The sequence below is a fragment of the Mobula hypostoma genome, chromosome 30 (assembly GCF_963921235.1).
Source record: "Mobula hypostoma chromosome 30, sMobHyp1.1, whole genome shotgun sequence".
NCBI lineage: Eukaryota > Metazoa > Chordata > Chondrichthyes > Myliobatiformes > Myliobatidae > Mobula > Mobula hypostoma.
In genome coordinates, this window is record NC_086126.1 from 4,185,151 (window position 1) to 4,200,292 (window position 15,142).

Here is a 15,142-nt window from a genome sequence, read left to right on the forward strand (position 1 = left end):
GCCGGGAACTGGGGTTGAGGAGGAGATTTTAAAAAAGGATCAGCCATGATTGAATAGTGGAGCAGACTCGATGGGCCAGATGGCCTAATTCTGCTCCTATGACTTGTACGTCATGAAATTTTATATTTTTTGCGGCAACGGTACATAAAATTACTGCAGTACTGCACGGAAGTCTGATTCTCTGAGCTTCTCGCGTGCTTCATTCCGTGCTGGCGGTCGATGCCCCCGGGGAGGGTAACTGAACCTGTCTCCACCCCCCCACCCCGTTTCTGCAGAAGTACAAGAAGCCAAAGTTCATCCAGTGTTTCGTGTTCATGCGGACCGGCGAGGTGCTGACTGGCGACTCTGAGGGGAACATCCTGGTGTGGGGCAAGGCAGCGGCCGACATCAAAACTCTGGGCAAGGGGGCGAAAGGTAACCGGGTGCCCCGGGGGGAGTGGGGGGTGAGCGGAGGGAGGGAGTGAGTGAGGGCAAAGGAAGTAGGGGGGGCGAGGGATGAGGGTGAGCCTTGGTGTGGGAAGGAAGTGGAGGAGGAGCAGTCAGGGAGGGTGGAGGGAGGGAGAGGATGCTAGGAGGTAGGGGCGGTTAAGAGGGAGTACCACGCGGTGGGAGGGATGGGGAGGAGAGAGCGCCACAGTGAGCTCCGGGCAGTTAAGAGGGCACGCCGTGAGAAGGGAGCGCCGCAGTACATGATGGGGGGAATGAGGCGGGAGGGGGATCAGGGAGGGAATGAGGCGGGAGGGGTAGTGGAAGGCGAAGGAACAAGGATGGGGGCATTAGGAAGGAGGGGAAGCAAAAGGGGTTAACAGCGGAGGGTGTATGAGGGGAGGGTTGGTGAGGAGGGAGCGACTCACTGTGGGGCTAGGTCTGTGAGCAGGGAGCGTCACACCGAGGGAGGGTTGGTGTGGAGGGAGCGTCCCTCTGCGGGAGGGTTGATGAGGAGGGAGTGTCTCACTGAGGGAGGGTTGGTGAGGAGGGAGTGTCACACCGAGGGAGGGTCGGTGAGGAGGGAGCGTCACACTGAGGGAGGGACGGTGAGGAGGGAGTGTCTGACTGAGGAGGGGGGTGAGGAGGGCATGTCACACTGAGGGAGGGTTGGTGAGGAGGGAGTGTCACACTGAGGGAGGGACGGTGAGGAGGGAATATCTCACTGAGGGAGGGGCAGTGAGGAGGGAGTGTCACACTGAGGGAGGGTCGGTGAGGAGGGAGTGTCACACTGAGGGAGGGTCGGTGAGGAGGGAGTGTCACACTGAGGGAGGGAGGTCGGTGAGGAGGGAGTGTCTCACTGAGGGAGGGGCGGTGAGGAGGGAGTATCTCACTGAGGGAGGGGCGGTGAGGAGGGAGTGTCACACTGAGGGAGGGAGGGAGGTGAGGAGGGAGTGTCTCACTGAGGGAGGTGCGGTGCGGAGGGAGTGTCTCACTGAGGGAGGGTCAGTGAGGAGGGAGTGTCTCAGGGAGGGGCGGTGCGAGGGAGTGTCTCACTGAGGGAGGGTCAGTGAGGAGGGAGTGTCTCTCTGAGGGAGGGACGGTGAGGAGGGAGTGTCTCACTGAGGGAGGGTCAGTGAGGAGGGAGTGTCTCACTGAGGGAGGGGATGAGGAGGGCATGTCACACTGAGGGAGGGGCGTTGAGGAGGGAGTGTCTCACTGCGGGAGGGGCGGTGAGGAGGGAGCGTCACGGAGGGAGGTCGGTGAGGAGGGAGTGTCTCACTGAGGGAGGGTCGGTGAGGAGGGAGTGTCTCACTGAGGGAGGGTCGGTGAGGAGGGAGTGTCTCACTGAGGGAGGGACGGTGAGGAGGGAGTGTTTCAGGGAGGGGCGGTGCGAGGGAGTGTCTCACTGAGGGAGGGTCGGTGAGGAGGGAGTGTCTCACTGAGGGAGGGACGGTGAGGAGGGAGTGTCTCAGGGAGGGGCGGTGCGAGGGAGTGTCTCACTGAGGGAGAGGCGGTGCGGAGGGAGTGTCTCACTGAGGGAGGGACGGTGAGGAGGGAGTGTCTCAGGGAGGGGCGGTGCGAGGGAGTGTCTCAGGGAGGGGCGGTGCGAGGGAGTGTCTCACTGAGGGAGAGGCGGTGCGGAGGGAGTGTCTCACTGAGGGAGGGTCGGTGAGGAGGGAGTGTCTCAGGGAGGGGCGGTGCGAGGGAGTGTCTCACTGAGGGAGGGACGGTGAGGAGGGAGTGTCTCACTGAGGGAGGGTCAGTGAGGAGGGAGTGTCTCACTGAGGGAGGGAGGTCGGTGAGGAGGGAGTGTCACACTGAGGAAGGGAGGTCGGTGAGGAGGGAGTGTCACACTGAGGAAGGGAGGTCGGTGAGGAGGGAGTGTCTCACTGAGGGAGGGTCAGTGAGGAGGGAGTGTCTCACTGAGGGAGGGTCGGTGAGGAGGGAGTGTCTCACTGAGGGAGGGTCGGTGAGGAGGGAGTGTCTCACTGAGGGAGGGTCGGTGAGGAGGGAGTGTCTCACTGAGGGAGGGTCGGTGAGGAGGGAGTGTCTCACTGAGGGAGGGTCGGTGAGGAGGGAGTGTCTCACGCTGACTCTCCCTGTTACCTGAGCAGAGACCTATCAGATCGCCCGCCAGGTCAGGGCCCACGAGGGCAGCATCTTCACCCTGTGCATCCGCGGCGACGGTGCCCTGCTGAGTGGGGGCGGCAAGGACCGGAAGGTCATCCTGTGGGGGGAGAACCTCAGCCCCCAGGGCGAGACCGAGGTGAGCGAGGGGATTGAGGTGGGAGGGAGGCGAGGTGGGAGTGTAGGTGGGCTAGGTGACGATAGGGAGGGGGTGATGGTGTGGATGAGTTTCAGGGTGCTGTGGGTGGGAGGGGTATGCAGGGGGCATCGTCACTGCCCCATTCTGAAGAACCCCCCCCAGCCTTTCGGGGTGGTGGAGGTGGGGAGAGTCTGCCTGGGGAGGGGTGAGGTGTGTCCACTCGGTGACCACCCCCGTCCCATGACGAGGTCAGAGCAGAGCGAGTGGGAGGGAGGGGAAGGGAGTGAGAGGAGGTGCACGTGGGTGGGGGGGCTTTCTATCCCTCTCGGTGACCCCCTCCCAAACCCCATCCTGTGACCCAGGTCACGGACTGGTTCCAGGAAGCTCCGGAGGGGCGGGGAGGGCGGAGGGCTCTGGGATGCATGGGGATATGATCCTCCCGGTAACCGTCCCGTCCCGTGCGCAGGTCCCGGAGTGCTTTGGGGCGGTGAGGACGTTACTGGAGGCTCCAGCTGGGCAGCTGCTAATCGGAACCACGAAGAATGCCATCCTGAGCGGGGGTCTGGAGCAGCCCCTCAGCCCCATCGTACAGGTCAGTCGGTAGGGGTGGGGGTCACCCATGTGGTAGAAACCACCTCCACTCCCCCAAACATTCCTCCACCTCATCCCCCCCCTACTCCCCCACCAATTTGACACCCCCATTTCCCCTCCTACCTACCCCCACCAAACTCCCCCTCCACTCCCCCCCACCCCGGCCTCTCCCTGTCCTGGAGGCAGCCGAAGTTGCTCCGTGATTCGGGAAGGGAAACAGGGACTATCCTGGGAACGATAGGCCGGCGAGTCTCACGGCAGTGGGGGTGGGGGAAACCGTCGCGGGAGATCCCTGGGGATGGGATTTCGGAACGCTGAGAGAAGCTCGGTGCAGACAAGACCATGTTGTGCTCATGAGGAGCGGACGAGGATGACCAATGAAGGTAGAGCTGTGGATGTTGTCTACGTGGATCATAGTACGGCGTTTTTCACAAGATCCCTCATGGGAGGCTCATCCAGAAGATCAAGACGCATGGGATTCAGAATGGGCTTGTCCACAGAGAAAACAGAGTAGTGGTCAATTGGGATTTATTCTGGCTGGACGGTCCAAACTGGGACCTCTACATTATTTAAAGACGTATGAAGTTGTAAAAGACTTTGGTGAGGCCTAATTTGGAGTATTGTGTGCACATGTGGTCACCTACCTACAGGGAAGATGTGAACAAGGTTGAAAGATTGCAGAGAGAATTACCAGGATATTGCTGGGACTGGAGGACCTGAGTTATTGGGAAATGTTGAATAGGTTAGGACTTTATTCACTGGGAGCATGGGAGAATGAGGGGAGATTTGAGAGAGGTACACAAAATTCTGAGGGGTATAGATAGGCTAAATGCAAGCAGGCTTTTTCCACCGAGATTGGGTGGGATTACATCTAGAGGTTGTTTGTTAAGGGTGAAAGGTTGAAAAGTTTAAGGGGAACCAGAGGGACAATTTCTTCACTCAGTGCAAGTGGAATGAACTCCCGGCGGAAGTGATTTCAACATTGAAGAGAAGTTTGGAAAGGTACATGGATGGGAGCGGTCTGGAGGGCTTTGATCCAGGTGGGGCGCCGATGGGAGTAGGTAGAATAGCAGTTCGGCATGGACTAGATGGGCCGAAGGGCCTGTTGTGTCCTGTGACTCTCTGACTTGGATGAAAACGTAGATCAGTAAGGGCGACACGGTAGTGTAGTGGTCAGTGATAAAAGCTCGCGGTTCGATTCCCCCTCGCTGCCTCTGAGGAATCTGCACGCTCTCTCCCCGTGACCGCGCGGGTTTCCTCCCACACAGTCGGAAGATGGGTTCAGAGGTCCCATGGTTAGGCTAGGGTTAAATCGGTGGGTGCCCAAAGGGCCGGAAGGGCCCGTTTTCTTCTGCATCTCCAAAGGAACGTTTGTAGACGACTCCAAGATGGGCAGAGCTGCTGACAATGTGGGGGGCCGTCAGGGAACGCAGTGGGATATAGACTAGAATCAGGTTCATCATCACTGACCTACGTCGTGAGATTCATATAATTAGATTAGATTAGATTCAACTTTATTGTCATTGTGCTGAGTACAGATACAAAGCCAATGAAATGCATTTAGCATCTGACCAGAAATGCAAAGAACAGTGTTATTTACAAAATAACTGCGAATTTTAAAAAAGTGCTACAGCACACAAATATAAAAGTACAGAGACAGTACAACACGGATGCAATCTGTGATAATAATGAATAATTAATGCAAAAAGAGGAAAAAGTAGTGAGATAGTGTTCACAGGTTCAATGTCCATTCAGAAATCAGATGGCAGAGGGGAAGAAGCTGTTCCTGAATCGTTGAGTGTGTGTCTTCAGGCTCCTGTACCTCCTCCCTGATGGTAGCAATGAGAAGAGGGCACGTCCTGGGTGATGGGGTCCTTAATGATGGATGGTGCCTTTTTGAAGATGTCCCCGGTGCTGTGGGAGGCTGGGGCCCACGCTCAGTTGAAGACGTGGGCAGAGGAATGGCAGAAGGGGCATCTCCCACCCGCCATTCCTCTGCCTGAACGTGGGCACCAGCCGCCCCAGTGTCGAGATCATCTGCAAAAGCTGATGCACTTGGTGGGGGGTAGGGGGGGAAGGTTCAAATGTAAAGGGGAGGTAGGACCCTTAACAGCGCTGAAGAACAGAAGGATCACTGGGGGTTGTGGGGCACGGTGGGGTAGTGGTTAGCACAACGGTTTACAGTCCCGGAGACCCGGGTTGAATTCCCGTCACTGCCTGTAAGGAGTTTGTACGTTCTCCCCGTGACCGCGTGGGTTTCCTCCGGGTGCTCCGGTTTCCTCCCACAGTCCAAAGGAGCTACCGGGGTCCTGAATTAAACCAGGGTACTGCTGGGAGGCCCAGCTCGAAGGGTCTCTGTATCTCAATTTTCTTTTTGAAAAGTGGCTTGATAGATTGGCGGGCTTTCACCGGTCGGTACGTTGAGGGCAAACACCGGGAAGTCACTCCACAGCCGTGTGCAACTTCGGCCAGGCCGCACTCGGGAGTATCGCGTGCAGTCCTGCTCCACCCGTTACAGGACGGACACTGAGGCTCGCGAGAGGCTGCTGAAAGAGGTTCACCAGGATGCTGCCTGGATTAGAGAGCGTGCGCTCTCACGAGAGGCCGGACGAACTCTGGATTGGCGGAGCAGAGGGGAGACCTGTTAGTTAGAGGGGAGGTTCGATTGGAATTTATAAGATTATGAGAGGCTTTGACAGAGTAGACAGGCGGAATCTTCTTCCAAGGGTTGTAGTGTCTAAGACCGGAGGGCGTGTATTTGAAGTGAGGAGGGGTAAATTTAAAGGAGATGAGAGGGGCAGGTTTTTCCCACAGAGAGTGCTGGGGGTGCTGGTATAGGTGTTTAAAGGACTGTTACACAGGCCAGTGGATACGGACATTGTGCAGGCAGAAAGGATTAGCTTCATTTGGCATTCTGTTCAGCACTGGTGTGATGGGCCGAATGGCCTGCTCCTGTACTGTTGCACGTTTCCTGATCCGCGCTCTGTGTTCCCGGTGTCCGCAGGGTCATACGGACGAGCTGTGGGGATTGGCCACCCACCCGTTCCACGACCTGTTCCTCACCTGCGCGCACGACAGGCAGGTGTGTGTGTGGAACCACGAGCAACACACACTGGCCTGGAGCAGGACGCTGGAGGTGAGTACAAACCCTGACCCCCGACCCCCGACCTGAGATGTGGGGGCTTCATCCCCCACCCCAACCTACACCCCTCCCCGTCTCTGTTACGCCCTCCGGCCCCAACACCCCTCCCTGTCTCTGTAACCCCCTCCGGCCCCAACACCCCTCCCTGTCTCTGTAACCCCCTCCAGCCCCTACACCCCTCCCCGTGTCTGTAACTCCCTCCGGCCCCTACACCCCTCCCCGTCTCTGTAACCCCCTCCGGCCCCAACACCACTCCCTGTCTCTGTAACTCCCTCCAGTCCCCTACACCCCTCCCCGTCTCTGTAACCCCCTCCGGCCCCTACACCCCTCCCCGTCTCTGTAACCCCCTCCGGCCCCTACACCCCTCCCCGTCTCTGTAACCCCCTCCGGCCCCTACACCCCTCCCCGTCTCTATAACCCCCTCCGGCCCCTACACCCTCCCTGTCTCTGTAACCCCCTCCAACCCCTACACCCCTCCCCGTCTCTGTAACCCCCTCCGGCCCCTACACCCCTCCCCGTCTCTGTAACCCCCTCCGGCCCCTGCACCCCTCCCTGTCTCTGTAACCCCCTCCAGCCCCTCCACCCCTCCCTGTCTCTGTAACCCCCTCCGGCCCCTACACCCCTCCCTGTCTCTGTAACCCCCTCCAGTCCTTACACCCCTCCCTGTCTCTGTAACCCCCTCCGGCCCCTACACCCCTCCCTGTCTCTGTAACCCCCTCCAGCCCCTACACCCCTCCCTGTCTCTGTAACCCCCTCCGGCCCCTACACCCCTCCCCGTCTCTGTAACCCCCTCCGGCCCCTACACTCCTCCCCGCCTCTGTAACCCCCTCCAGTCCTTACACCCCTCCCTGTCTCTGTAACCCCCTCCGGTCCCTACACCCCTCCCCGCCTCTGTAACCCCCTCCAGCCCCTACACCCCTCCCTGTCTCTGTAACCCCCTCCGGCCCCTACACCCCTCCCCGTCTCTGTAACCCCCTCCAGCCCCTACACCCCTCCCCGTCTCTGTAACCCCCTCCGGCCCCTACACCCCTCCCCGTCTCCATAACCCCCTCCGGCCCTACACCTCTCCCCGTCTCTGTAACCCCCTCCAGTCCCTACACCCCTCCCCGTCTCTGTAACCCCCTCTGACCCCTACACCCCTCCCTGTCTCTGTAACCCCCTTCAGCCCCTACACCCCTCCCCGTCTCTGTAACCCCCTCCGGCCCCTACACCCCTCCCCGTCTCTGTAACCCCCTCCGGCCCCTACACCCCTCCCCGTCTCTGTAACCCCCTCCGGCCCCTACACCCCTCCCCGTCTCTGTAACCCCCTCTGACCCCTACACCCCTCCCCGTCTCTGTAACCCCCTCCGGTCCCTACACCCCTCCCTGTCTCTGTAACCCCCTCCGGCCCCTATACCCCACCCTGTCTCTGTAACCTCCTCGGGCCCCTATACCCCACCCTGTCTCTGTAACCCCCTCCAGCCCCTACACCCCTCCCTGTCTCTGTAACCCCCTCCGGCCCCTACACCCCTCCCCGTCTCTGTAACCCCCTCCGGCCCCTACACCCCTCCCTGTCTCTGTAACCCCCTCCGGCCCCTCCACCCCTCCCCATCTCTGTAACCTCCTCCGGCCCCTACACCCCTCCCTGTCTCTGTAACCCCCTCCAGTCCTTACACCCCACCCTGTCTCTGTAACCTCCTCCGGCCCCTATACCCCACCCTGTCTCTGTAACCTCCTCGGGCCCCTATACCCCACCCTGTCTCTGTAACCTCCTCGGGCCCCTATACCCCACCCTGTCTCTGTAACCTTCTCCGGCCCCTATACCCCACCCTGTCTCTGTAACCTCCTCGGGCCCCTATACCCCACCCTGTCTCTGTAACCTCCTCGGGCCCCTATACCCCACCCTGTCTCTGTAACCTCCTCCAGCCCCTACACCCCTCCCTGTCTCTGTAACCCCCTCCAGCCCCTACACCCCTCCCTGTCTCTGTAACCCCCTCCGGCCCCTACACCCCTCCCCGTCTCTGTAACCTTCTCCAGCCCCTATACTCCTCCGTTTTGGTGAAGGGTGGGGGAAGGGGGCATTCAGGGCTTTGATGTTCTATCATCCTTTCACTGGGGGCTCTCGGATTTTATTGTGGTTATTATTCTATGCTGGTTGTTTTGTGGGTGTCTGTGAAGAGTAGGAATTTCAGGTTGTATACTGTATATATTCTCAGATGTTAAAGGAACTTAAGTCTCAAAATAAATATCCACAACCCTCCTCAACATTCAAGAACAGAACTTCAAAGCAAATTTATTATCACAGTACAAATATGTCACCATACACAACCCCAAGATTAATTTTCTTGCGGGCATACTCAAGTCCATAGAATAATAACCACAACAGGATCAATGAAAGACCAAAGCAACTTGGGTGTTCGACCAGCATGCAAAAGAGAACAAACTGCACAAATGCAAAAAGAAGGAAATAATAATAATAAATAAATAAGCAATAAATATCGAGAACATGAGATGAAGAGTCCTTGAAAGTTGTCCTCGGTTGTGGGAACGGTTCAGTGTTGAGGTGAGTGAAGTTATCCGCAGCTGTACAGGGCCCTGGTGAGACCACACCTGGAGTACTGTGTGCAGTTTTGGTCTCCAAATTTGAGGAAGGACATTCTTGCTATTGAGGGAGTGCAGCGTCGGTTCACAAGGTTAATTCCCGGGATGGCGGGACTGTCATATGTTGAAAGATTGGAGCGACTGGGCTTGTATACTCTGGAATTTAGAAGGCTGAGAGGGGATCCTACTGAAACATATAAGATTATAAGATTATTAGGGGATTGGACATGCTGGAGGCAGGAAGCATGTTCCCGCTGATGGGTGAGTCCAGAACCAGAGGCCACAGTTTAAGAATAAGGGGTAGGCTATTTAGAACGGAGTTGAGGAAAAACTTTCTCACCCAGAGAGTTGTGGATCTGTGGAATGCTCTGCCCCAGAAGGCTGTGGAGGCCAATTCTCTGGATGCTTTCAAGAGTTAGATAGAGCTCTTAAAGATAGTGGAGTGAAGGGTTATGGGGATAAGGCAGGAACTGGATACTGATTGTGGATGATCAGCCATGATCACAGTGAATGGCGGTGCTGGCTCGAAGGGCTGAATGGCCTACTCCTGCACCTATTGTCTATTGTCTATTATCCACTCTGTTTCAGGAGCCTGATGGTTGAGGGGTAATAACTGTTCCTGAACCTGGTGGAGTGAGACCTGAGGCTCCCTCCTGATGAGGGGCGGGCAGTGAGGAGGGAGGGGCCGATCATGACTGGCTGAAGTTCAGTGTGGTAGACTCACGCGCCCAGGGTGTAAACGCCGCAAACGCGAGCCCCTGGCGGCGGCGCGCTGTACGTTACCGGCCGGAGTTTACACGATACCAGATGTACGAGGGAACTAACCTACCCACCCTTCCACAGGGGACGGGGCTTTGTGCCAGCTTTCACGGCAGTGGCTCGGTGGTAGTGGTCGGACTCCAGGACGGAAGGTAACTCCCCGCCATTCACCTCCCACGCTCCCCCCCCCCACCCCGGGAATGCGGGCCCTTGGCTGCAGTGACCTCCCCACCACCCCCCCCCCGTAACAGTCAAACGCTCACGGATCTCGCTCCCGTCCCGCGGGTCTGATAGAGAGGGGCAGCCAGTGTCACTGCTGTGTCACTGAGGGAGACGAGGGGGAGGGTGTCGGTTCCTGGGAGCCCTCTGTGAGGGAAGGGGCGGGAGGGAGGGGGAGCGAGGTTATTTAGAGGGGGAGGATGGGGGGGGGCTTATTCTTCTCTCACCTCCCAATGAAATGGTGTCTACCTCTACCTGCTCCCGCTCCACCCTGTCCCCTCTTTCTCTCCCTCCCTCTCCCTCAACCCCCAACCCCTTCTATCCCCTTGCTCCCTCCCCATTCCCCCACTTTCCCTCCCCATTTCTCCCACCCCCTCCCTCATCCCCCTAACCCCCCTCCATCCCCCTCTCCGTCCCCTCGCTCCTTGCCCATTCCTCCTCTTTCCCTCTGCATTTCTCCCACCCCTCTCTCCCTCCCCATTCCCCCTAACCCCTCCCCCTCTCTCCCTCATCCCCTAACCCCCCTCCATCCCCCTCTCCATCCCCTCTCTCCCTCCCCATTCCCCCTCTTTCCCTCTGCATTTCACCCACCCCTCTCCCTCATCCCCCTAACCCCCCTCCATCCCCCTCTCCATCCCCTCTCTCCTTCCCCATTCCCCCTCTTTCCCTCTGCATTTCTCCCACCCCTCTCTCCCTCCCCATTCCCCCAACCCCTCCCTCTCTTTCCCTCTCCATTTCTCCCACCCCTCTCCCTCATCCCCCTAACCCCCCTCCATCCCCCTCTCTCCCTCCCCATTCCCCCTAACCCCTCCCCCTCTCTCTCTCATCTCCCAAACCCCCTCCATCCCCCTCTCCATCCCCTCTCCCTCCCCATTCCCCCAACCCCTCCCTCTCTTTCCCTCTCCATTTTTCCCATCCCTCTCCCTCATCCCCCTAACCCCCCTCCATCCCCCTCTTTCCCTCCCCATTCCCCCTCTTTCCCTCTGCATTTCTCCCACCCCTCTCTCCCTCCCCATTCCCCCAACCCCTCCCTCTCTTCCCCTCTCCATTTCTCCCACCCCTCTCCCTCATCCCCTAACCCCCCTCCATCCCCCTCTCTCCCTCCCCATTCCCCCTAACCCCTCCCCCTCTCTCCCTCATCTCCCAAACCCTCTCCATCCCCTCTTTCCCTCCCCATTCCCTCTCTTTCCCTCTCCATTTCTCCCACCCCTCTCCCTCATCTCCCAAACCCTCTCCGTCCCCTCCCTCTCCCACATCTCTCTGCTTCCTCCTCTCCTCCCCCCCCCCCCGGCATTCAGGTGGGTGGTGTTGGACTGCCAGACAAAGGAGGACGTGTGGACTTCAGTCGATGGTAACGAGCAGCTGTCAGTGGTCCGGTACTCCCCAGGTAACCTCCTACCCCCCCCACCACCTTGTCTGTGGTCACGTCGGGAGGGACAGGCTGGGGGTGGGGAACGAGACTGGGTCGGCGAGGGTCCTGGGGCTGGGGGGGGGGCTCTCTCTCGAGGAGGATCAGTGTACACACAATTCTGCCCCCCCCCCCGCACAGCAGGGATGGTGGAGGGGCTGAACTGAACTGGCCTGGAGTATCATGTACACAGTGAGACTGCAAAGTCAGATCGGACGCTGGGGATCCTGTGGCGAGGAAGTTTCTCGTACTTTCCCAAAGACTTCCCACCATCCACATGGCTCACATCAGGCGTGTGATGGGACTTTCCCTACTTGCCTGGATTAGTTAGTCCATGCACTCCACATCCGCCACATCACCTTTCCTCATTCTACAAGGGTCCAGACTCTCCACTGTTTGAGTTAGTCCATGCATTCCACATCCACCACATTACCTTTCCTCATTCTACAAGGCTCCAGACTCTCCACTTGTTTGAGTTAGTCCATGCACTCCACACCCGCCACATTACATTTCCCCATTCTACAAGGCTCCAGACTCTTCTCTGTTTGAGTTAGTCCATGTATTCAGCATCCACCTCAGTACCTTTCCCTGTTCTCCAAGGGTCCAGACCCCCACTTTCCATGCACTCCACACCTGCCACTTTACATTTCCCCGTTCTACAAGGGCCCAGACGCTCCACTGGATGAGTTAGTCCATGCACTCCACATCCGCCTCATTACCTTTCCCCGTTCTACAGGGGTCCAGACTCTCCACTGTTTGAGTTAGTCCATGCACTCCACATCCGCTTCATTACATTTCCCCATTCTACAAGGTATTAGGGAAGTAGGGAGTTGGCAGGAGGATAGATTAGGAGAATGGGCAAAGAAGTGGCAGGTGAAATATAATGTATGGTCATGCACTTTGGTAGAAGGGCTATTTTCTAAATGGGGAACAATTTGGAGGTGCAAAGGGACTTGAGAGTCCTCGCGTAGGATTCCCTAAATGTTACCTTGCAGGTAGAGTTGGTGACAGGGAAGGCAAACGCAAAGTTAGCATACGTTTTGAGAATGAAACAGTCCCATCACCTCCCTCAAGTTTCTACCCCTCACGGGGGATGAAAATGACAGAGGCTGGTTAACCCACTAACCTCGCAGTCGCTGGGATGGGGAAGGGAACCAGGAGGCCCCGGGGGAAACTCAGAATAGTCAGAGGGAGAATGTCCCAACGCTGTACACCAACGCAGACACACTCGCAGAGAGCATCGCACGTCAGGACTGAACTGGGGGTTCTGGAGTCAGGAGGCACGGTTCCCCCCGGCAGCGGGACAGGGGGGAATGGGGGATGAATGAGGCCAAATGTCCCCCCCCCGTTGCTGCCTCTCCCTGCTCCTGAACCCCCGGCGATCCCTCGTCAGGGAGTGAGTTCCCCCAACCAAAATGGCAGACCGCCCAGTATAGTTGTCTGTATTTATCTTATGACTTGGATGTGACACACTGTACATTCTGCGTCCCCGAGGAGCGACGTTTCGCTCAGCTCTGCGCGTGTGCGCAGTTAGCGGACGACGAGCCTGAACCTCCTCTCCGTTCCTCCGGCAGACGGGAACTTCCTGGCGGTGGGCTCCCACGACAACTATATTTACCTGCACACCGTGAGCGACAGCGGCCGGAAGTACTCCCGCTACGGCAGGTGTACGGTGAGTGGCGAGCCGGGCCGGAGCCCGCCACGGCGGCGGAACTCTGCGGGGGCGGCGGGGGGAGGGAGGGGCAGGAGAGGGAGGGATGGGCAGCAACAGGGGTGACGGGAGAGGGGGGATGAATGAGAGACGGGCAACGAGAGGGAGGCAAAGAGAGAGGGGTGACTAGAGTGGGGAGGTGAAAGGGAGCCTCGCCCCAAGTGAGGGGAGGCAGGGAGGGTGTTTTGAACTGCAGGAGGGGAGGGAGTGCTTTGCCATGACAGGGGCAGCGAGGAGGGAGTTCCGTAGTGTCATCAGCCCTCCGACCAGTGAGGAGATCCCACAGCTTGCTGTGAGATGGGGTGGGGAGGGCAAGGACCAAAATTACAATCACAAAGAGGAACGAGGAAACCCTCACTTCGGCCATTATTCCTCTGGTGGGATCCTGCTACATCTCCCGGGAGTAGCGGTCCGCTCGGCCGGCAGCGGTGGCAGGATTATGGTCCGCTGCCCGTGCTACAGCAGAGAAACAGGCCCTTCGGCCCAATTGGTGCCACATCCTCGCTGCTAGCCCCAGTCGGCCCATAATCCCCCACCCCAAGCCCCTCCCTCCACCCAAATGCCTCCTGTGCCTGCCTCGGCTGTTTCCTGCATCTTCTCACCATCCTCCGCGTAACCTCCCCGGCCTCGTTCAAATCTCTCCCCTCTTATCCTGAGCTCGATGAGCTGACTGTTGAAGGCCAGCCTGCTAATCGCACCCTTCGCTGGCCCGTCTGCCTTCGGAGAACCATACGTTTGTATTCCCAAAATCCACAACGCTCCGCAGTGCCCTGCCGTTCTCTGTATAAACCATAGATCACAGCACAGTACAGGCCCTTCAGCCCACAATCTCGTGCCAACACCTTAACCCACTCCAAGCTCAGTTTAACCCTTCCCTTATACTTTATTGTCGCCAAACAATTGATACCAGAGCGTACAATCATCACTGCAATATTTGATTCTGCTCTTCGTGCTCCCTGGAGTACAAATCGATAGTAAATATTCAAAATTTAAATTATAAATCATAAATAGAAAATAGAAAAATGGGAAGTAAGGAAGTGCAAAAAAACCGAGAGGCAGGTCCGGATATTTGGAGGGTATGGCCCAGATCCGGGTCAGGATCCGTTCAGCAGTCTTATCACAGTTAGAAAGGAGCTGTTCCCAAATCTGGCCGTATGAATCTTCAAGCTCCTAAGCCTTCTCCCGGAGGGAAGAGGGACGAAAAGTGTGTTGGCTGGGTGGGTCGTGTCCTTGATTATCCTGGCAGCACTGCTCCGACAGCGTGCGGTGTAAAGTGAGTCCACGGACAGAAGATTCGTTTGTGTGATGCACTGCGCTGTGTTCACAATCTTCTGCAGCTTCTTCCGGTCTTGGACAGGACAACTTCCATACCAGGTTGTGATGCACCCCAGAGGAATGCTTTCTCGGGCCTTTCACATGGCCCTCCGTTTTTTCCACCATCCCTGTGCCTACCTCATCGTCATCACGTGCCACACTCTGCCAGAGCCTCGGCGGCCGCTTTCTCCCACTGCAATCTGTCGGCAGTCAGACCTCTCGCATCTCTGGTGATGAGGCTGGTCCACTTCTCGATCCAGGTTGTCCTCTGTCTGCCTTGGGAACGGCTTCCTTCTGCTCTGCCTTCAAGCACAGGGCGTTCCAGTGTGTCATCAGCTCTTGAGATGTGTCCAAAATAGCGAAGCTTCCTTTGGATAACAGTTTCCAGAAGTATTGGTGTCGTGCCAATCTTTTCCAGGATCTCCTTTCAACGTTATGATACCCTGAGGATCCGTCTGTATGTCCACATCTCGAATGCTGTCAATTTCTTTTCATCAGCTGCTTTTGGGGTCCTACCTAAGAGTCTTTAAATGTCCCTAATGTATCTGCCTCTACCCCACACCCACCACTCTCTGTGTAAAAAAAAACCTACCTCTGACATTCCCCCCCAATCACCTTAAAATTACACCCCCTCATATCAGCCATTTCCACCCAGAGGAGAAGTTTCTGGCTGTCCACTCAATCTGTGCCTCTTATCATCTTGTACACCTCTATCAAGTCACC

The 15,142-nt window shown here is 57.5% G+C and overlaps 1 protein-coding gene across 4 annotated transcripts in view; it reads left to right on the forward strand.

The window, feature by feature from the left end:
• eml3 (EMAP like 3) overlaps positions 1-15,142 on the forward strand; it is an 82,763-nt gene that overhangs the window by 51,792 nt on the left and 15,829 nt on the right. For all 4 annotated transcript variants that reach the window (XM_063036487.1, XM_063036486.1, XM_063036490.1 and 1 more), the window contains 7 exons: positions 276-414; positions 2,544-2,695; positions 3,162-3,287; positions 6,291-6,422; positions 9,852-9,919; positions 11,285-11,373; positions 12,969-13,066. In XM_063036487.1, coding sequence (XP_062892557.1) covers positions 276-414; positions 2,544-2,695; positions 3,162-3,287; positions 6,291-6,422; positions 9,852-9,919; positions 11,285-11,373; positions 12,969-13,066 — 804 coding nt within the window. The remainder of the gene's footprint in view (positions 1-275; positions 415-2,543; positions 2,696-3,161; positions 3,288-6,290; positions 6,423-9,851; positions 9,920-11,284; positions 11,374-12,968; positions 13,067-15,142) is intronic.